This window comes from Frieseomelitta varia, unplaced genomic scaffold (assembly GCF_011392965.1).
Source record: "Frieseomelitta varia isolate USP_RPSP 00005682 unplaced genomic scaffold, Fvar_1.2 scaffold_281, whole genome shotgun sequence".
Classification (NCBI taxonomy): Eukaryota; Metazoa; Arthropoda; class Insecta; order Hymenoptera; family Apidae; genus Frieseomelitta; species Frieseomelitta varia.
Window position 1 is genome coordinate 237,468 of NW_025110014.1, and position 21,556 is coordinate 259,023.

At 34.8% G+C, this 21,556-nt stretch overlaps 3 protein-coding genes and 2 long non-coding RNA genes across 7 annotated transcripts in view; 3 read left to right on the top strand and 2 right to left on the bottom strand.

Annotated features, from left to right (window-relative positions):
• LOC122529233 overlaps positions 1–10,796 on the bottom strand; it is a 132,613-nt gene extending 121,817 nt beyond the window's left edge. Inside the window, exons 1-2 of one of the 2 annotated variants that reach the window (XM_043655127.1) lie at positions 10,477–10,796; positions 10,120–10,255 (exon numbers count right to left, since the gene is read on the bottom strand). In XM_043655127.1, coding sequence (XP_043511062.1) covers positions 10,120–10,156 — 37 coding nt within the window. In that variant the 5' untranslated portion in view covers positions 10,157–10,255; positions 10,477–10,796. Of the gene's footprint in view, positions 1–10,119 lie in introns of both variants that reach the window. The other variant, XM_043655128.1, reaches the window with a different exon arrangement.
• Positions 24–220, bottom strand: LOC122529235. Its single transcript, XR_006306774.1, has 2 exons — positions 123–220; positions 24–79 (listed from the first exon to the last, which is right to left on the bottom strand). It is a non-coding gene; the product is annotated as an uncharacterized LOC122529235 (long non-coding RNA).
• LOC122529234 lies at positions 3,397–10,112 on the top strand. Its single transcript, XR_006306773.1, has 2 exons — positions 3,397–6,083; positions 6,167–10,112. It is a non-coding gene; the product is annotated as an uncharacterized LOC122529234 (long non-coding RNA).
• A 1,754-nt stretch (positions 10,797–12,550) lies between the features above and the next one.
• On the top strand, positions 12,551–15,734 carry LOC122529225 (heat shock protein 83-like). Its single transcript, XM_043655105.1, has 3 exons — positions 12,551–12,900; positions 13,055–13,173; positions 13,366–15,734. Exons 1-3 carry the CDS (start codon positions 12,751–12,753, stop codon positions 15,275–15,277), a joined length of 2,181 nt encoding a protein of 726 aa, XP_043511040.1. The 5' UTR covers positions 12,551–12,750; the 3' UTR covers positions 15,278–15,734.
• Positions 15,735–16,195: 461 nt separating this feature from the next.
• On the top strand, positions 16,196–21,505 carry LOC122529223 (staphylococcal nuclease domain-containing protein 1). 2 transcript variants are annotated; one of them, XM_043655102.1, is made up of 9 exons: positions 16,196–16,309; positions 17,025–17,146; positions 17,216–17,358; positions 17,446–17,940; positions 18,010–18,487; positions 18,562–19,192; positions 19,273–19,722; positions 19,812–20,018; positions 20,115–21,505. In XM_043655102.1, the coding sequence occupies exons 2-9, from the start codon at positions 17,064–17,066 to the stop codon at positions 20,217–20,219; spliced, it is 2,592 nt and encodes an 863-aa protein (XP_043511037.1). In that variant the 5' UTR covers positions 16,196–16,309; positions 17,025–17,063; the 3' UTR covers positions 20,220–21,505. The 2 variants fall into 2 exon arrangements, with proteins under 2 accessions (XP_043511037.1, XP_043511036.1); XM_043655101.1 differs by having other exon boundaries at positions 16,225–16,541.
• The last annotated feature ends 51 nt before the right edge of the window (positions 21,506–21,556 follow it).

Sequence of the window (21,556 nt, forward strand, 5' to 3'; positions counted from 1 at the left end):
TGCCGTTCTACTTCCGTCTTTTGGATACTCTACGCTGCTTGCTCGCGTTTTTCCAACCTCTCTCTCTTTCTCTCTCTCTCTCTCTCTCTCTCTCTCTCTCTCTCTCTCTCCCCCTTTTTCACCCCTGTGTGTGACCGTGCGCGTTCACGGACACGAGCCGTACCACACCCGTGAATGCCAGAATCGCGCACACGAACGCGAGAATCATCTTGATTCCCCCGAAGTGCATACACGCATACGTTATACGTACACGCGTCTCCGATTTTCTCTTTCTTTCCTGAATTATTGTTTCCATCTCCGTCTCTCCTTTTCATTTCATCCCTCATCCCTCCTATCCCTCTGTCTCCTCTGTTTCTTCCAGCGTGGTTGCTGGCTGCAGACTGGGTCGTGGAAGCTTGCCATTCAGGATATCGACCAGCTGACACGCCCAACCCACCCACCACCCTCTGTCCTTCTCTCTCCTTCCCTCTATTCATCCCCCTCTCTCTCTCTCTCTCTCTCTCTCTCTCTCGCTCTTGCTCCGATTCTTTCTCCCCGTCTTTCGCGTATGTCTCTCGATCTCACTGTTCCCTTCTTTCCAACCAAGCGCTCTCCGCCGCTCTTCTCTACAATCGCCAAACAGTCCGTTTGCCAGACGCTCTTGCTCATTGTGCATTTAATAAGGAGCTTCTTGCCTTGGTACTCTGCGAGAATTCTTTATAAAAGTAGGTAATCTTGCTCGAGGATCTCCTTGGTCGCCATCCCCCTCGAATATACGGAAGATGCGGCCGAGGGAAGTTCGTGTTTGGCCGTCCCGTCCCACCGACCCGCCGAGAACCCGCGAAACGGCAACGATAACGAATGCCCCCCTTAATTAATCCCGCCACCGACGTCATTGTCATTGACGCGTTACAACGCGTGCGTTCGCATTGTTATTTCGTCGAACGATCGACCGACACACACACACGCACACGCGCACACACGTACACACAATGTGCATACACACGCTCACTTACACACACTTACTCACTCACTCACTCACGCACACACCCGTTGAATAGGCGATGCTTTCTCGATCTGGGTCGATCGCGAGCGCGGTAACGAGTCGAAACCGTAACACGCACTTAAAAGGGGGACGCGAATGCAACAAAGGGCAATCGATTTTGGGCTGGCGAAGTGGAACGGGACGCAAATTAACATTCTTAACCCTCGTTCGTCTCTTCGTTCTGCACGTATTACGATGATGTAATTGTAAGTAATACGATACTTCCACGTCCGCCCCACCGGAAGCATTATTATATGCAATTTATATATAATTGTACATCTGTTATCTACTTGGAGTCTCTATTATAGCGAGAAATGAGAAAGGGAAAAGGAACTAGCGTTTTATCGTTGTGATATATTCTATAGTGTCTATATGCATTTATTCATACGTATGTCGCGTATGCATTCATGCATACCCCACGTGTTTGTACGTATGTACGTTATATACGTGTGCCTATTGTTTACGTTGAATCTACGAGCCGTGTGTGCGCGTGTGCACGAGGAACTGGCACGTCCACGACGAAAAGTGACGAGGGTAAGGAGCTCTTCCCGTAGCTAGCGAACTATAATAGGGTAGTTAGGCTAAGCGAATTATACCGATAGAACAGAGAGAAAGGACGCCTCTCCTCGATACAATTGTTTCGCTTTTCTTTTTCTTTTTCTCTTCTCTTTTTCTTTTTTTTTTTTTTTTTTTNTTTTTTTGTTCTCTCTTTCGACGTTTTATTTCACTCTCGTGGTTGAACACGACGACGAATTAGATGATAATCCAGAAGTGCACGAACCGAACCCCGAGGAAATGAGAAACGACGCTAATATTATACCCGAAGAATCGAGGAATTGATTCGGCGAATGGAAAACCGATCGTGCAATCGTGTACACTCGAACATTTCCTGTCCATTTCTGCGCGAAATGACTGCGCGTGTGTATAATATGTATGTACGTGAGCGTATTCGATACGTTTCGAAATGGGAAATGAGCGCGCGCGAGAACGGAAACGCGATAGATACGTTCCAAGCGATAAAAATAGAGAAATTCTCGCGTAGAATGTAAACCCGTACCTCGTACGCGTGTATTACCTACACGTTCAAACACACATGCGCACGTACACGCAGATATAAACGTAATATACAAATACAATCTATATTTTCGAAAATTCACTCGAGAAACTCACTCGTTTCGCTCGTCTGTCTACAGATCTCGTACACCCTCGGAACGCCCAAATTGATGCCCGAGACACGATTGCACAACTATTGGCAAGCGGTTCGCGCAACAACAAAATATGTATCCGTAAACGACGGCGCTTGGAACTTTCTTGATGTTTCTTTTCTTCAGCGGCGCGACGCGTGAACCAAAAAGAGAGAGAGAGAGAGAGAGAGAGAGAGAAACGTTTAAAGAAACGAAAGAAATTCATCAATCCGCGATGTAACGTCATCGGCGAGCACACTTGCACCACGAAACAAGCTGACGCACGTGTTAGCACGTGCCTTGAAAATCGCGCGCCAGTTCCTCCGAACCGACCACGGTCAATTATTATTATTATTATTATTATTACTATGGTTATTATTGCTATGGTTATGATTATTATTATTATTATTATTATTATTATTACTATTATTGATACTATTATATATATTATATATATAAACGTTTCAAGGATGAAAAATTAGAAATTTACGATGATCTCTGTCCTCTGGCAGGATAAAAGACGAAAAGAACAAAAGAATAAAAAAGAAAATGAACGAAAAAAAAGGTGAAGACTCGCGTTATCGACGGTCACCTACGTATATATATATATAGATATAAATATTACCGCGTAATTACATTACCAAAGTGAAACGGTATCGTTTAATTATCGGTGAGCACCGCCGACGCGCGCGCAGGCATCTCGGTATTTAAATGAAACGAAATAAAACAAAAAAAAAAAATCCAAAAAAAAAAGAAAGGATGAAACCCGAACATTAAAAAAAAAAACAGAAAAAATAATGAAAAATAGGAGAAAGAGAAGAAACCTATTAATACTATACAAATCGATCATCTTGTAAATACGAGTTTTATACAGAGCGATTGTATTCGTTAAAGAAACAAAAAAAGAAAAAAAAACAGAGTACCTACTGCGAAATAATATATACATATTATATATATACATATATATATACATATTATATATATATAAATATATATACGCAAATGTAGTGCACACGAGAATGTGACTGTTCGCACATATTTAGGTAAATCACTTTTAAAGTATAGGGTGAACAAAGAAAAAAAAAAAAAAAAAGAAAAAACAAACAAAAGAAGTAGACTGGAGGCACGTCGGGGGACCGAAGTGAGTACGTACATTCGTTCGTTCGTTCGTTCGGTAGTGAGTGATTAACTGAAAAAAATGTTTGTTAAATTAGTGTGAAAGGAAACGAAGACGAGGAGAGAAAGAGAGAGAATATTTAAGTATTTCAAAGAAAGAAAAAAAGAAAGAAAAAAAAGCAAAAAAAAAAAAAACGGAAAAAAAAGAGAAAAAAACAAACGTAGCGAATGATTGATGAGCGGCGAGCGAGAGTATTTTCCACAATCGACGAATCGATCGAGAATCGTGCACGAAACAACGAGGACGACCACCCGGCCACGATTGTTCGAACTGGTTTACATATTTTACGCCTGCTTGCGAGAAATTCGTCGGGTGTGCCGAACGAACGTGCAGAGTCGATACAACTCTAACGCTAACTCGATTCTAAAGTAGAACCAAATTCAATTTCTCGATTCTGTACGATCGATCGAGCATTCTTCGAGTCGCGTCCGGGATGTTCGGGAAACGCGTGATCTTTGCTCAATACGAGAGAGAAGCTCCTCGATCGGTATGCGCGTCGTCGTGCGCAAATTTTCATTTCGAATCAGTCGTTGTTTGTAATTCGTATGTAACAGCAGAACGCAAAGGGTAGCACGATTCTTGTTTCTCGTTGTTCGACGATATACCGATAGAATATGCACACAGACAGAAGAAAATGTTCCTATCGAGAGCGCAAAGTATTTTCTACCGACCGTAGATCGACCAAAGACAAACAAACCTTTCTTTTCGTGGACAAGATTCGACGCGTCGCGGTGGTGGTCGCCCTCGTCGATGCACTGACAAACGTAAACGAACAAGAAAGCATGGCACGGGCGTGCACACGACAAGACCATGTGAGTTCAAATCGCGTTGTAACGAAAACTGCCAACTTCATATTGCAATATACGTTTTAGTCAATCGTGGCGATGCACGGGAAAAGAAATAAAAAAAAAAATAATAATAATAATAAACCAGTCGACGAAACAAAGGAATTAGAGAAAAAAAAAAAAAAAGAAATATAAGGACTAAGCGACTAAGGAATTGGGAAATCTGTCTGGATGGGTGTTAAACACCTAGAGACCTATTTTCGGTTGGAACGATCGATCGATAGCAGGAGAATACTCGGAGCAACGTTTCTCCCGTTATTTTCGTTCGCACCCAGTTCGATTTCACGACGAACGATCCGCTGGCGTTCGCTGTACCGCCGCTTACGCTGTTCGCGTCGACGCACGGGACGAAACACGCGCGCAAGAGCTCAACGATCTCGACGAACATTTCGATCAACTCGAACATTAGCGATGTATCTTCGAACGGATAAACCGTGTTCAACGTGTTTTGTAACCTGTATCCGTTCCCTTAGGTTTCGTAGCCGAACGACAAAAATGAACAAAGAACAAATTTGTATCATCCTGCTCAAAATAAAATTAACACCGCCGGGTTATAAATATATACCACTGGGCGTGTCTGACTACTACACATAACAAACATATGAATTGATTTAGCAGCCAACCTTTTTTAATTTAGAGAAGTTTGATTTTAGAAACGTAGATGAGAAAAGAGATAAACCGACGGAGAAGAACTGAATCGGAAGAGATACGTACAGTACGTTACGTTCGGAGTAACTCGTTGCTCAATGATCGGTTTTTAAGCGAAAGACATTAATATTAATACGAACAATCCGTTTTAATATTGCTCGTAGCTTATTAAAACAGATCAAAAAAAAAGGGGGGGGGGGTGGAAGGGAAGAATATAACAAACATGTGAACTTTAATTGATTAATAAGATGGTTTACATTAGACTCGAATAACTATTGAATATTTATACTTTAATTTAGCCTCCCGTTGCTTTCGTACCACCTCGCGTATTTATTATAACGAGATTCTTGAGACTTTCACTTCTGACCTCACTTCTTCGCAGTTTCTTATATTGTTCGAGGTTCCCGTGAATGTAAATGATTTTTTTTTACGACTCTAATAAATCTACTTTTAACGGCATCGCAAGAACCAGCGAGTTCATTTTGCAGGATAGCTAACATTCTTAGGCAAATTAACTCTTTACGATCCAGTGTCACGTATGGCGTCGAGCTGATAAACGTTTGCCAAGGAAAAAAGTGTTGACCTGCTCGTTAAAAAAGATGAAAGAAAATATCGAGCAGAGATCAGTATCGTGATAACGTATTTCCCTGAAAAATCGGAAAATTTCTATCGATACGCCCTGTATCTCGGTTGAAGTTGCACGAAATGCCAACGAAACTTCTCGAACTGTTTTCTAAACGGGAGCCATTCACACTTTGAAACCTCGAGCAGTATCAGTAGACGTCGGGCGTAAATATACGCGAGCGTGTACTCGCCGGTGTATTTCTGTTCTCGAGTCTGATCAACGAGAAAGCATGTCCCGCTTCGTATTACGCAAGTTTGCAATTTCGTTCGTATAGTTGCCAGAAATCTTTCGGAACTTGGCACGCTCCCTACCGTTCGTAAACCGCTTGAAACTTCGAAACCCAAACTCCGTATCCGGAGCGTTCTCATACACCAACGAAAAATAAACGAGTTGTTCCCAGAGTGTTAGAGCAGAGCCGTGCGGAACGTCTTCGACGAGATGGCGATCGGACGGCGATCGAACGGCGATCGAACGCGACATCGAGCCGAATATAAAGATGCGGAATTCGAGGGCCGACGATCGGGTTAATGGCGATCGTGCTAATGGACGACCGAAGGAAGAAGAACGAAAGTACGACAAGGTATCGCGCGACGAATTGTCTTGACAAGAGTATCAAATTCTAAAATGTATTTAATAACACACACTAACTGCATTATGTTGTAGAAACGTATTCTACGGTCGTTAACGATAAGAAGAACAATGTAGATACACGCAGCGAACACGTTCACACATGTACATGTACGCACACGATAAACGAGCAAAGACAAACATACAGACACTATCACACGCGTATATACAATATAACACGATACTACAATGTACACGTACAGACGAAGCATACCCCGTAGGTTGGGTGATTACACATCTCGAGGCGATTATACATATATAGGTATAATTAATTATAAATATATATATATATATATATATATATATAAATATAAATATATATACATACCAGCACTTGGTAGATATAGGTACACCCATACGTTTACCTATACTACCTTAAGAAAAAATAAATAAATAAAATTAAATGAACAAGAGGAAGACACTTCTACGTGGCTGCGACGCGACTAGGAGGAGAAAGAGAGCGCGATGAGAAAGAAAGTGATGAGAAGAAGATACAGAACCGGAGAAAAACGGGGAGAGAAGAATTGGACGGTGTTGCATGTTACACGACAAGAGCGTATATAGCGGCAGTGCGAATATACATACATACATACATAACACACAATAGCGTAGACTTAATAGAATCTGTGAGAGTGTGACTGACTTAATCGAGAGAGCGTGAATCGTACGTGAAAGAATGTGCGTGTGTACACTATTGCATACGTGAGTATTTCCGTGGTCTGTATTTTATTGCGGAAGTTCCTGTTCCTCGAGAATTAACGAGAAGAAGTTTAAACGAAGACGAGATGGCAGCGACGTTGCAAAATACATATATAACGTGTAATCGAGACAAAATCGAACCGCGTAAATTACCAAGTTTTTTGTAGATCCTTAAAGAAAGAAAAATAAGAAAAAAATATATATATATATACCGATTGCGCGGGTGCCTCGATATCTGCCCGATTGTTCGATCTTTTTCCCTGCGTTTCGTTCGAGAAGAGTCGAGAATATCGTTTTGCACCGCGACCGCGAAGATCACTTTTTGTTCGCAAAAGAAATGAAATAAAATCAATTGAGAAACGTGATACACACACACACACACACATATATATATATACTTACGTATAATATTTTCTTTTTGAGATTTAATGAAACGACGAGAAACAATATAAAGCGAATAAAAGAAAAGAGAAACGGGCAGATTACGGTACGCCCTTAATATATAATTAGCCGTGCGCCATTAAAGAAACCGTTTTTTGTAATATCCGAATAAAATGCATGGTCGACGACAACATATATAAATATCAGCTCAATTACCATTGATCGTCCCACAGTAAGGCGATTGTCCGCTGAAAAATAACCACTCCCAACCCTTCAACGAATAACGTTATCAGAAAGCGCGCGTACGTAGACAAAAATTTATTACTTTACTAGTAATCGCGACACAGATTGTGCGGTACAAATGAAAATTCTATCGACGAAAAGAAGAATCCTAGGCCAACTTCGATGCTCACGAAACGCCAGATAGAAAACTGTTCGTTATACAAGAGAAACGTGAACGATTTATATAACCTACCAAAACACCAAAGAATACACGAAAAGCGAAACTCAACGAAAGCAACGTTCAGTCTTTGATACTTTCCAAACCTACATCTCTTTGTTACTCGCGTTCCACCATTGCTCTTCTTTCTATTTCTGTTACTTGATTTTACAGCTATTCTAATAACATTACGCTTGACCATCGCCGTTACGCAACTAGCTGAACAAACGTTAAACCGTGCCCGCCGTGTTACGCGGATCACGTAAATCGAGTTACAGTTCTCTCTCGACCGACCTCAGTCCCGATATTTTCAACGAGCATCTTGGCAACAACGAGGAGAACTCGTGCGAGCTTTCTTTGTAACAGGTCAATAACACGATACCTATTCTATCCTCTCCTATTTAGCAATACCTATCGACACAAAGAAAATTTTATCTGGATCCCGACGTAAATTAATATCGAGGGACGATGTTCAATCAAGACAGCCAATATTCCATCTCCTCGCAAGAGTTCAAGATGAAACTCTTCTTGCGAAACAATTTACATTCTCGACTACGAACGAATTCTCGACTAGTAGAATTGAAACAATTATTATGACGATACGGTGATTTGTCGCGATTCGAGCATCGCGGAAGATAGATATTTTCCATTCCCAATTGTAGGAGCCAAAAATTTAGTGATTGCATTGCATCTGACGATTTGTGAAATATGAGATCTCTAGTGACATATTTGACAAATGTTTCTTAGATTACACTTTTAAAGATATTTCATTCTGCCAGTGGAGGATTAATTATCGTTCGCATCATTTCGTCGTGTACCGTGCTTCATTTTTGTGTTTCCAACGACAATTTCATCAACCATAGTTCACAATCTGAGCGCAATTCGAGACGAAACGATTATATTGTAAATAAATCAGATGATAGAAGAGAGAGACAAAAGAGTGAGACAGAGAGTGTGAGAGAGAGAGGGAGAGAATGTGAGGGAGAAAATGTAAATGCGATGGGAGAAAGAGAAAGAATGTACGCATGATGAGTATATTAATAAGTTATAACACACAATCGTATTAAATGTCAGAATTGGAGAATTGGAGCTCGCGCTAACAGACGAGAATACATTAAAGGGACGTAAGCGTGTCCTCGCGTTCGTGTGTCGTTTAACTAAAAAATGATTTAAAAAGAAATATATATATATATATATATAAAAGAAAGAAAGAAAGAAAGAAAGAAAGAGATGGTCAAAACAAAAGATAAAGAAGGAGTAAATAAAACAGAGGCTCTCCTAGTTACTTGCTCATTGAAATAATATTCTAAATAACGTTCGTAACGGAACAAAAGTCTAGATATGCATCAATGTAATGAGAAATAATTTTACGTACATATACATAAGATTGACGCGCGCGCGGCTGCAGACATGCGCGCGCACACACGCGCCATTTCTTTACTTTTCGAACTACGGGCCTTCCGAGCCCAACCTTACCAGTGATCCATATCGATCTCGCAACACCGCGACTTGTTCCATGACATCGTAGAATGTATCGAAAGATTGTAATGTTTTAACAATATTTTCGAGTAACAGCTACTGTTATAAAAAAAAAAAATGAAAAAAAAGATCCTTCCCTCTCTTTATTAATATTTATAAATTCACGCTTTCTAGCAACAGAGTATTGATATAGTAATAATGGAACTTTAACATAATCGAATAATAGAAATTGTTAAAAGAATATTATAAACATTGAAAGTAGACCGTAGAATCACTTTGCAACATTGGTGCTTTTTGAAAGGAAAGGAAAAGAACATTTCTAGATTCTGCACTGAGAACACAACTCATACTATTTTCAACAATTAAGCACGGTATATATTTTTGATTGAGATAAATTTGCGCTCTACGATAGATTTCTCTTAACCGAGGATCCATTATATTTATAATGCTATTTATTTTATAAAATTACATACTCACTTGTAAATTCATTAAAAATGAAAAAATAGCTTTCATTAAAAAAATGTATAAAGAATTGTTCATAGAAAGTTTTCTAAATTACGTTTATACAAATATATCACAAATATTGAAAAAAAATATATATATATATTGCGGTGGCGTGCGCATGCCTGTTCGCAGCTATACGTTCACGAAGGATCACGATTTCTATATTATTAAGGTCGATCGCTGTGAGCCGTACAATTTACAGTGAGCATGTACGACTTTAACAATTAAAAGCTTATAGCAGAAAAAAAACAAAACGAGTATATAGCAGCAGAAAAAGAAAAGATACCACCCGATACCTGACGCATAACCATCTTTAAATGACGGCGAATACAGCATACATTGTTACATAAACGAGTATAACGAGTATAAGAAAATCGTATCGTTGCATGACCGATACCTAAATGAAACTATTACTACGTGATACGACATTATTATGTAAAAGTTTTTATTGCGTGAGTAAAATTATATTATGGATGAAAATGTGTACCTTGTAAATAATAAATCTCGTCCTTTTCTTCGTGCATCGAACACTACCAACCAAACAATATCCTTCGTACGCACGTTTCAATCAGAATTTATTAATAATTTCGTCTTTCTTACGTTCTTGATAACAATCTGCGTTCCTACAAAAGAACTATTAAATTCTATTCACTCGTTAATTGATTGGAATATATTTTCCCACAAAAAGACTGCATTATTTCACGAAAAAAGATAAAAAATTACACAGACCGTTTGAACGCGACATATGTCATTTGCAAATGGCGTCACATTTTCAACGTTCGTAGTCACGTGATTGTAAATTTCTGTTGTACCCAATGAAGGTATCTAGATTGCTAGTATTTACTTTTACCGATAGATGGCAAACTAATGTAAAATCGACAGCATCGTTACAATGAAAACGCTTGTTATTAAAAATTAATTTCATTTTATTTCTTCAATAAATCATATTTGATTTCTGAATACATGCGTTCTTGTCCTTACATTTGTCCTCACATTTCAAAAATATAGAAGAATATAAACATTTTCAACAATGCTGCAGACTTTTCCAGAAGCTTGTATATCTCCTTTTTAATCAATACTGTCAGCCTTTCATACAAATATCATTACGTTATATTAAATTTTCAAATTGAATTAATAACACAAAATATAAGATATATATATAAGATAAAGATCGTACATAATATACTATAAAGGCTTGCATGTATATATAAGTGTATACACATCCTCAAATTTGCTTAAGCCAAAAAGGACTCGAATCAAATTGTATATCTTGGAACGCTTGTTTGCCATTAAGTGAAGGAATATTTAACTAATTTTTTTATTAATGCATATCTTTTAGAATTAAAATTATTTGTGTCAGAATCAAGAATATCATTTTAAGCTTGAAAATAGTGTTAAATCTCACCTAACCTTTTTACTGTCGACAGTACTACAATTACATTTTTACCTAACTTTTTATTGTAATCCTTACAAATAAAAAAATAGGACGCTCCATTTTTCTTTGTTTCATGTTGCATCCACAAAATAGAAGCAAGGTTAAGGCGCACAAACGTTCTTATATTTCGTATTTATCACTTTTACGTACAATTATCTATGTATAATGTATAACAATGAAAATATAATATTTAGAACACTATAATATGTATTATATTGCCGTAGTTTAATATTTTTCACTTGTCTCTATTAAAACTGAACCTCTAAGAATTTCTTAGCACTTTTATTATGTTTACTTTTCGGTATAACATGATGTTTTATAACATCCTTCATTATCCTATGGATTTTTTAAACATTATATTTTATTAAATAAATTCTATTAAAATTGTTTTTACAAATCTAACACAAAAGAAGAATAAGATTCGGCGAATATCGTGCGTTGTTTAATATAGTTCTGCGAATATAAAGTATCATTGATCGTGCCCGACGACCTCATATTCACTTTCTTGAATTATGTATATAAAGAAAAAACTATTATCTCGAAAAAATGTATCCTGACACTCTATTTAGAAGAATTTAAATGTTGATATATTTATTTATAAAATATATTATAAAATTGTTTCCTTTATTCTTAAACGAAAATATCAATAAACAATTTCGAAAACATTTTAAAATATTTCGTTTTAAGGAAACTGAACAAATTTGAAAAAAATGATATAACATTTTAAAAGAAAAAAATAATATTAATCGTAAGAAAATGTAACAAATAACAAATGTAACAAAACTGCAAATCATACTGTAAAAAATTTGCGAAAACTTCAATTGTGGAAAACACGAGGTAACTACATATATCTTTATAAAGGACTTTATATAAGAACATAAAAGAAATCATGATTAAATAAAATAATTACCCTGACTGCGATACTAAGTAGCAATTTCATGGTTTTATACTTTTATAGTAAATATTCCGACTATTCTTTTGCAGGCCACAAAGAGTACATATTAACATGCACTTTATGAAAGAATATGATATGATATATCAAATGTTATAAAAAAATATCATAAACGTGAAAAAAAGCGCTACGTACACAATATCAAGCCGCGTTATATTCGTCTTTAACATATACATATATACACGCAATATTGTAGAAAATTTCGGTATTCGTCGCATGAGCTTCTCTCAATTCTCAGCTCCGAGGTATCGCGATGTTTCTAGCATGTGTAGCCATATCGTCATTTCCGGTTACTACGTAAGTAGATTCAAACAGTACTACTTATTAGGATCTTCACTTGAATCATTCTTTAATATTGTAGATTAAATATATTCGTAATTACTTTTACAATTTTTAAAGATATTCGCTTGAAAATTTTATGCAGAAAATTGCCAATGAATATCGATTATAACAGCTCACATGATAGAATGTTCTAGAAATCGGGCGGGCTTCCGGCAGGTGCCTTCTAGAATTTTCAAAGCTCGATAAAAGCGGCCGTTGCGCGCTAGTATTCAATACTCTGAAAAGTGACGGCAAGAGAGGCTGATCTCTGTGAGCGGTATAAAGCTATATTTCCCCTGCGATTATACGTGCGACGTATTCTCAACGTAGTGTAAAGCAAATTATTCCTTATTAACTTGTGCGCGTCAGTATTTAATTTTAATTTTACGTGAGTAAATACAGTGAAAAAAATGCCAGAGGATGTCACCATGGTCGGTGCCGGCGAGGTGGAAACCTTCGCCTTTCAGGCCGAAATTGCACAATTAATGAGCTTGATTATTAATACTTTCTACTCCAATAAAGAAATCTTTATTCGAGAATTGATTTCAAATGCATCTGATGTAAGTAGTATTTAATTTAATATTATATCATTGATATCTTTCTCGTTAAGTAATTAAAATTCTTTAAGTTAAACGATTTTTATGTGAAGTGTTAAACAATTTTGCATTATTTTATATAAAACAATAACTGATAATTTTTATTGTCTTTATGTAGGCATTAGACAAAATCCGTTATGAATCTCTCACAGACCCGTCCAAATTGGACACATGCAAGGAATTATTCATCAAGATCGTTCCCAACAAGAATGAACGTACCTTGACTATTCTTGACTCGTAAGTATTAGATTTTGTTTCGTAATTTTCTTTGTATGTCGAAAATTTCAATCTATTTCGTTCATTGTATAAATTTCATATTGTGAATTCAAAAAATGAATTATTATAAAATCAATTTAAAAAGTTTATGATTTGTATAAACTTATTTTCATGTTAAAAAACAGAAAATAAATGAGGAAATTTTTCTTATAGTGGTATTGGCATGACAAAAGCTGATTTGGTTAACAATTTGGGTACTATTGCTAAATCTGGAACAAAGGCGTTTATGGAAGCTCTTCAGGCTGGTGCAGATATTTCTATGATTGGTCAGTTTGGTGTGGGTTTTTACTCCGCCTACCTAGTAGCAGATAAAGTTGTAGTCATCTCGAAACACAATGATGATGAACAATACGTATGGGAATCTTCTGCGGGTGGTTCCTTCACTGTCCGCCCTGACTCTGGAGAGCCAATTGGAAGAGGTACCAAGATTATCTTGCATATCAAAGAAGATCAAACTGAATATTTGGAGGAATCTAAAATCAAGGAAATTGTCAAGAAGCACTCTCAGTTTATTGGCTACCCAATTAAACTTGTTGTTGAAAAAGAAAGAGACAAAGAACTAAGTGAAGACGAAGAAGAGGAAGAAGAAGAAGAAAAGAAGGAAGGAGAGACTGATGATACCAACAAACCTAAGATCGAAGAAGTTGGAGAAGATGAAGATGAGGATAAACCTAAAGATGAAAAGAAAAAGAAAAAGAAGACAATAAAAGAAAAGTATACTGAAGATGAAGAATTGAATAAGACAAAACCAATTTGGACGAGGAATCCAGATGACATTTCGCAAGAAGAATACGGCGAATTCTACAAGAGCTTAACCAATGATTGGGAAGATCACTTGGCTGTCAAACACTTCTCTGTAGAAGGTCAATTGGAATTCCGGGCATTGCTCTTCATTCCACGTCGTGCACCTTTCGATCTTTTCGAAAATAAAAAGAGGAAGAATAACATCAAATTGTATGTACGCAGAGTCTTCATCATGGACAACTGCGAAGACCTTATCCCGGAATACCTTAACTTCATCAAAGGTGTTGTGGATAGCGAGGATCTTCCACTGAATATCTCTCGTGAGATGTTGCAACAAAACAAAATCCTCAAAGTTATTAGGAAAAATCTTGTCAAGAAATGTTTAGAACTATTCGAAGAATTGTCTGAAGATAAGGAGAGCTACAAAAAATGCTATGAACAATTTAGCAAAAACATAAAATTAGGTATTCACGAAGATAGCCAAAATAGAAAGAAACTCTCAGAATTACTTAGATATCACACATCTGCATCTGGAGATGAAATGTGCTCACTGAAAGATTATGTTGGAAGAATGAAGGAAAATCAGAAACACATCTATTACATCACTGGTGAAAGCAGAGAGCAGGTAGCTAATAGCTCATTCGTAGAAAGAGTTAAGAAACGTGGTTTCGAAGTAGTGTACATGACAGAACCTATTGATGAATATGTTGTCCAACAATTGAAAGAGTTCGATGGCAAACAGTTGGTATCTGTAACAAAAGAGGGCTTGGAACTTCCTGAAGATGAAGAAGAGAAGAAGAAACGCGAAGAAGACAAGGCTAAATTTGAGAATCTCTGTAAAGTTATGAAAGACATCTTGGACAAGAAAGTAGAAAAAGTTGTAGTATCTAACAGATTAGTTGATTCTCCATGCTGTATCGTTACATCGCAATACGGATGGACGGCAAATATGGAAAGAATCATGAAAGCACAAGCTCTCCGGGATGCATCCACTATGGGATATATGGCTGCTAAGAAGCATTTAGAAATCAACCCAGACCATCCAATTATGGAAAACTTGAGGCAAAAAGCTGAAGCTGATAAGCATGATAAATCTGTAAAAGACTTGGTCATGCTTCTTTTCGAGACTGCACTTCTCTCCTCTGGTTTTGCGCTTGAAGATCCACAAGTACACGCATCTAGAATATACAGGATGATCAAGCTTGGTCTTGGTTTCGATGACGATGATACACCGAATGTGGAAGACGAGAAAATGGATACAGAAGTTCCTCCATTGGAAGATGACACAGAAGAAGCATCTAGGATGGAAGAAGTAGATTAAGGCTTCTATTGTTTAAAATTATTTAACTAAATCCAAAGACTTCTAGGATGTAGAAAGACTGTTACAAATTAATTCTATTTAAGTACTGAATCTTTTTTTTTTTTTTTTTTTTTTTTTGTCTTTCTATACGTGACAGAATGAAGTGTCATACTTACTTAAATATTGTATAATGCTAATCTATTTATTTGATAAATATGAGAAAGCATAAGGGTTTCGTGCATTCCGCAAATAGCAGCGCACTTTCAAATTAAGCCTGCCACTTGATTCTGTCTCTAAATTCTTTTTTTATGATGTCATTTTCATGCGTCTTGTATCATTTTAATTTTTTTGCATTGTACATCATTACGATTTCATTTTGCACTTTCATCATTCCATTTTGAAATCGTCATGTAGCCTGATAAAAAATTGAAATCGTTATAAACAGTTTTATGCGTAATAAAACAACCTAACATTAAAATGTTTTCTAAATTCCCCATCACTTAAATTCCCTATCTTCAAAATCTTCTAACCTTCTATTGAACATGTTCAGTTAGTTTCTAGAAAAATTATTTTTCAAGAAAATTTAATAAAAATCTTAATTTTTCTGGAGATTTTTTAAAGAATGAATAAAATATATTAAAATATTGACGTAATATGTTAATCATATTTATTGATCATGTAAGTGCATTCACAGCACGTGGTGAATGAATTCATAGACTGTTTATAAGTGAAGCAATTCATCGATGTAGTAAATTTATAATCACAATAAATTAATTCAAGGTAATATTAAAGAGGAGAAGCTTTATTTAAATGTATTGGACGACAAAGTCATACGAGTAACATATATTTATTTATAGATTGACTATAAATGTTATAATGTTAACATTTTTCTACCGATTGAACTATGTATTGGCGTAGGTTGACCGATAGGGCGCGACACTGGAGATTGTCGAAGTGTTGCGTGTTGCCACATCACCACCAAATCAAACGTACTTGGACGATGTTTCTGTGTAGATTGCGCTCTTGCCGAGATCTTCACAATACGTGGAAAGCGTGAGTTTCTCCACCTCGAATCATCATGTCAAAGTTTTCTTAAATTTCTAACGAATATTCACGGAATAAGCAAAAACCAGCGTGTAGATAATCTTCTATTTATCGAATATATTTCCCGGCTCGCGTGTAGACTGATAAATTATAAATTTTTTTTGTGGCAAACTAACGTGGTAAACTAACGACAATGAGCGCACAGGGTCAAGTGAAACCAAGAAACGGAGTAGTAAAACAGGTAACGCACTGAAATCTTATGGCAATCTGCTCGCTAAGCAATCATTTACTTGAATGTAAATACGATTTATATGATTACTGTCATATATAACCTCATATTTTGACATATATATGATCGTATACGATATAGTTCGTGCATATAATCGGTACCGACAACATATGGTCCTTACATTGGAATAATTTCATTTTTTTTCAATTTTTTTTTACTATTTTCTTTCAGTAGCGAACTATCAACTGTTACTCAGACATGTTTGTGATGTACTTAAAACATTATATATTCAATAAAAAAAACCTTTTATTCATTTATTGTGCTTTTTGTTCTATACCACTCTAGATTTAATAATCATCAGTAAAGTTTATTTTTGATCTTTTAGACTTTTACAAAAGATATGATATTATATTATGTAACATTCTCAATCATATGATGGTATATTGAAAATACATTTGGTTATATGCCCCTTAATGTAGAATTTTATATTTAAAGGTTATTTCGGGAGATACCATTGTTATTCGTGGTCAGCCTATGGGTGGTCCCCCACCAGAAGTTACTGTTACTCTCTGCAACATAACCGCACCAAAATTAGAACGATGGAAAGGAAACGATAGGTATATTTAGTCTTTATTTTATTCTTTTTTAATTAATTTGTTATGTTATAATCTACCTTTTCTTTTCAGTACGGATGAAAGTAAAGATGAACCGTATGCTTGGGAAGCTAGAGAATTTTTACGCAAGAAACTTATTGGTCAGGATGTAGCTTTTGTTACAGAAAAATCAATTAATACAAACAGAACTTATGGTACTGTGTGGTTGGGAAAAGGTATATTTCACACAAATTCTTTTATGAAGTACTTATTATATAAAATTGATTAAAAAAATAATTAATTCCATTTTCTAATAATAACAGATAGAAATGGTGAAAATGTTATTGAAACATTAGTATCTGAGGGTTTGGTAACTGTAAAAAAAGATACTAGGAATCCCAGTCCTGAACAGACGCGATTAATTGAATTAGAAAATGCAGCTAAAGCAACAAAGAAAGGAAAATGGTCGGAATCGCCAAATTCTGAACATATACGCGATGTAAAATGGACTGTGGATGACCCTCGCAAGTTGATTGAAAAATTTGGGAAAAAACCAATGAAAGCTATCATTGAATTTGTATTTGATGGCTCTACAGTGAAGGCACTTTTATTACCTGATTTTTACAATATAGTGTTAATGATATCTGGTGTTCGTTGCCCTGGATGGCCAAATGGAAGACGTGAGAATTCTATAGGTGATCCTTATGCAGATGAAGCAAGATATTTCGTAGAATCTCGTCTTTTACATAGAGAGGTTGAGATAATTCTTGAATCTGTTAATAACAATAATTTCATTGGTAGCATTCTTCATCCAAAAGGTTAGTAGTTTAAAAATAAATCTTATATGATTACGTGAATGCAGTCATAAATTCTGTTATGTCGAACAGGAAATATTGCCGAAATTTTATTGAGTGAGGGATTTGCCAAATGCCAAGATTGGTCAATTAATAATAGTAGAGCTGGTGCGGAAAAACTCTATCTTGCAGAGAAAGCTGCGAAGGAAGCACGATTACGTTTGTGGAAAGATTATAAACCATCGGGTCCACAAATTGAGTTTACCGGTACTGTCGTCGAAATTGTAAATGCAGATGCTCTTATAATTCGAACCCAAAATGGAGAAAATAAGAAAGTATTTTTGAGCAGTATTCGACCACCGTCCAGAGAAAAAAAAACTAATGAAGAATCTAACAATGCAATTAAGAAAGATTTCAAACCACTTTATGATATTCCATGGATGTTAGAAGCACGTGAATTTTTACGTGAAAAATTTATTAGGAAAAATGTAAAAATAGTGGTTGACTATACTCAACCTGCTAGGGACAATTTCCCAGAAAAATTATGTTGTACTGTTACTTGCGGTAAAACGTATGTTATAATATTTAATTGTTTTTTTTAATTATCTTCATAAGTTATTTTATATAATATAAATATTTCTTTAGGAACATTGCTGAAGCTTTGGTTGCACGTGGTTTAGCACGAGTTATTAAATATAGACAAAATGATGATCAACGATCATCCCATTATAATTTGTTACAAGTTGCGGAAAGTAAAGCAGAAAAATCTCAACATGGTTTACATGCAAAGAAGGATATTCCTGTACATAGATTAGTAGATCTTTCTAATGATCCGTCAAAGGCAAAAGCATTTTTAACATCACTTAAACGAGCGCAGGGCATTAAAGCTGTGGTTGAATTTGTTACGAGTGGTTCACGTCTAAAACTGTTTTTGCCAAAGGAAGATCAGTTAATTACGTTTGTTTTGGCTGGAATAAGAACTCCGCGATGCCAGAGGTCATTGCCAGGTGGTGGTATTGTTAAAGCGGATGAATATGGAGAGAAAGCATTAGCTTTCACTAGAGAACATTGCTTCCAAAGAGATGTGGAAATAAAAATTGAAAGTACCGAAACTAAAGGAAGTGGATTTATTGGATGGTTAACTGTAAACGATATTAACATGTCTATTGCTCTTGTTGAAGAAGGTCTCGCAGAAGTAGTTACTTTCCCTGATTTTGGAGAATTAACAAGAACACTTAAAGCTGCAGAAGAACGTGCCAAAATGAAAAAGCTAAATGTATGTAGACTTAAGAAAATGTTACTTAAACGTTAGTTAATTAATAAGTTGTAAATTATCATCTTTTAACATCTTTACAGATGTGGAAGAATTATGTACAAATACAAATTGAGAATGAAAAAAATGAAAGCGATAAAGAAATCGTTGAAAGAAAAATTGACTATCAAGAAGTAGTACTTTCTGAAGTTACCGAAGATCTTCACTTTTATGCACAAAGTGTTGATCAACGTAGCATGTTGGAAAATTTACTTTTGCAGTTGCGTCAAGAATTAGCATCTAATCCTCCACTTCCGGGTGCTTATAAGCCCACTAGAGGTGAATTAGCGGTTGCTAAATTTACTGGTGATGATGAATGGTATCGCGTTAAAATAGAAAAAGTTTCTGGTACAAATGTCAGTGTATTTTACATTGACTATGGTAATAGAGAAATCATTAATGTCATAAGAGTTGCTGATTTACCATCAAGATTTGCTAATGATAAACCCTATGCTCATGAACATGTCCTTGCATGTGTTGCCCTGCCAAACGATGTAAGTGTTTTTATAAAAAAAAAGTTTAATTCATAAATATTTTACGTTTAAAATTATAAATGAATGATTTTGTTTATAAATATTCATAGAATGATGACAAAAAAACGGCAGTTGAGATTTTTAAGGAAGACGTAATGGATAAAATTTTATTATTGAATACAGAATTTAAACTAAACAATAATATTACTGCTGTAACTCTAGTTAATTCTTCTACTAATGAGGATATTGCAAAAGGACTTATTTCTGATGGGTTATTACTTGTTCAGAACCAACGCGATAGAAGACTTATTAAATTGGTAAATTAAAATTTATGTATTTTTATATTTATATATATTAACATTTCACAATAGTATATGTATAAAATAATTCCCATATATTAATTCATTTCATAGATTGAAGAATATAAAAAAGCAGAAGAAGATGCGAAGCATAGTCGACGCAACATTTGGAGATATGGCGATATACGAGCGGATGATGAAAAAGAATTTGGATTGTAAAGATCTAAATGCTCAAGGACTGATTAAAAAATTATCAATACAGGGAAAAAGACATGTTATGAACTGCATAATGATTATGTAAGAATCCATTACATAAATTATTGAAAAATAATAAATGTCCATATGACAGTTAATGTTGCATTGATTATAATGCAGTTATATTTCATTACATAAAAATATGAATTGTACATAACAATTTCATTAATTCTTGTAATTTTTGAACGAATTATTGACATAATATATTGTCATCAATCATTATTTGTATTACAATACGAAATTTAATTATCATGAATTTTAATAATTCCATACATAACTACTTTAAAGTTTTCTATGTGCATTTATTTCTAATCGTGTGTATTACAATTATGAAAAATATTTTTTTCTTTTTACAAATTTATATTACATTTGAATATAAAAATGAATATAAAATTATATATTTTGTCAAACATACTCATTTAAGTATGTAAGAATTTATATTAAGAAAGTTTACTATATTCTGATTAAAGATAGCATCAGTTGATCACTGGTTAAACAATTTTACTGTGTAATGTATTACATATATATATAAAATTTTTCATCTGGTGTTATAAAAAGATATTTTTATTTTACACCTATTTCATTTCATATTAATTGTATTCTTATTTTCTTTAATTGGAATCAGAATTGTTTTTTTAATTTTTCATAGCTTTGTTTTTTATAAAAATTAAAAAATAAAATATTTGCTAAATAATTCAGTTATACTTGTATTTGTTTGAAATTTTCTATTTAAAATTATAATGTAATTTTATTTAAAATTACATTAAATCGATATTCTTGAAACGAAGAATAAGTATAAACAAAAAATAAGATTGCAGCACAGAAATTAGCAGTCTTAAATATATAAAATAAAGATTATTTTCTTCTAGAAATAAAATACAATTACTTTGAACATAAATTTATAAGAAATTTAAAAAATATTGGAAGTTTTTTATAAACAAACATTTAAGCTTAAATAATTATCATATTATGAATAATTTCATATACAAAGTTATGCATTTTATAAGTGAGATTTATTTATTGGTGCAGACAAATTATACATATATAAATACAGTGTCAAATAAAGAAGAGGCAATATGAATATTATAAAATTTTTGAAAACAAAATTTAAAATGTTCAAAATATGAATGTAGCAATTATATTAGTAATTTAAGGATTTGACTGATTTGTAACTATTTTACGGCAAACATACGTGTTAAACATACATATGACGTGTACTACAAATAAACTGTAAAACTTTTTTATTTTCATTGCTATTTTTTTTTAAATATTATATTTTATTTATATGGTAATAGTAATTT

What these genes read in the sequence shown, in the direction of transcription:
- LOC122529225 (XM_043655105.1), top strand. Translation starts at nt 12,751, where the DNA reads ATGCCAGAGGATGTCACCATGGTCGGTGCCGGCGAGGTGGAAACCTTC. An exon ending in TGATTTCAAATGCATCTGAT is followed by an intron (nt 12,901 to 13,054) that starts GTAAGTAGTATT and finishes GTCTTTATGTAG; the next exon opens with GCATTAGACAAAATCCGTTA. An exon ending in ACCTTGACTATTCTTGACTC is followed by an intron (nt 13,174 to 13,365) that starts GTAAGTATTAGA and finishes TTTTTCTTATAG; the next exon opens with TGGTATTGGCATGACAAAAG.
- LOC122529223 (XM_043655101.1), top strand. Translation starts at nt 16,494, where the DNA reads ATGAGCGCACAGGGTCAAGTGAAACCAAGAAACGGAGTAGTAAAACAG. An exon ending in GAAACGGAGTAGTAAAACAG is followed by an intron (nt 16,542 to 17,024) that starts GTAACGCACTGA and finishes TTATATTTAAAG; the next exon opens with GTTATTTCGGGAGATACCAT. An exon ending in CCAAAATGAAAAAGCTAAAT is followed by an intron (nt 19,193 to 19,272) that starts GTATGTAGACTT and finishes ACATCTTTACAG; the next exon opens with ATGTGGAAGAATTATGTACA.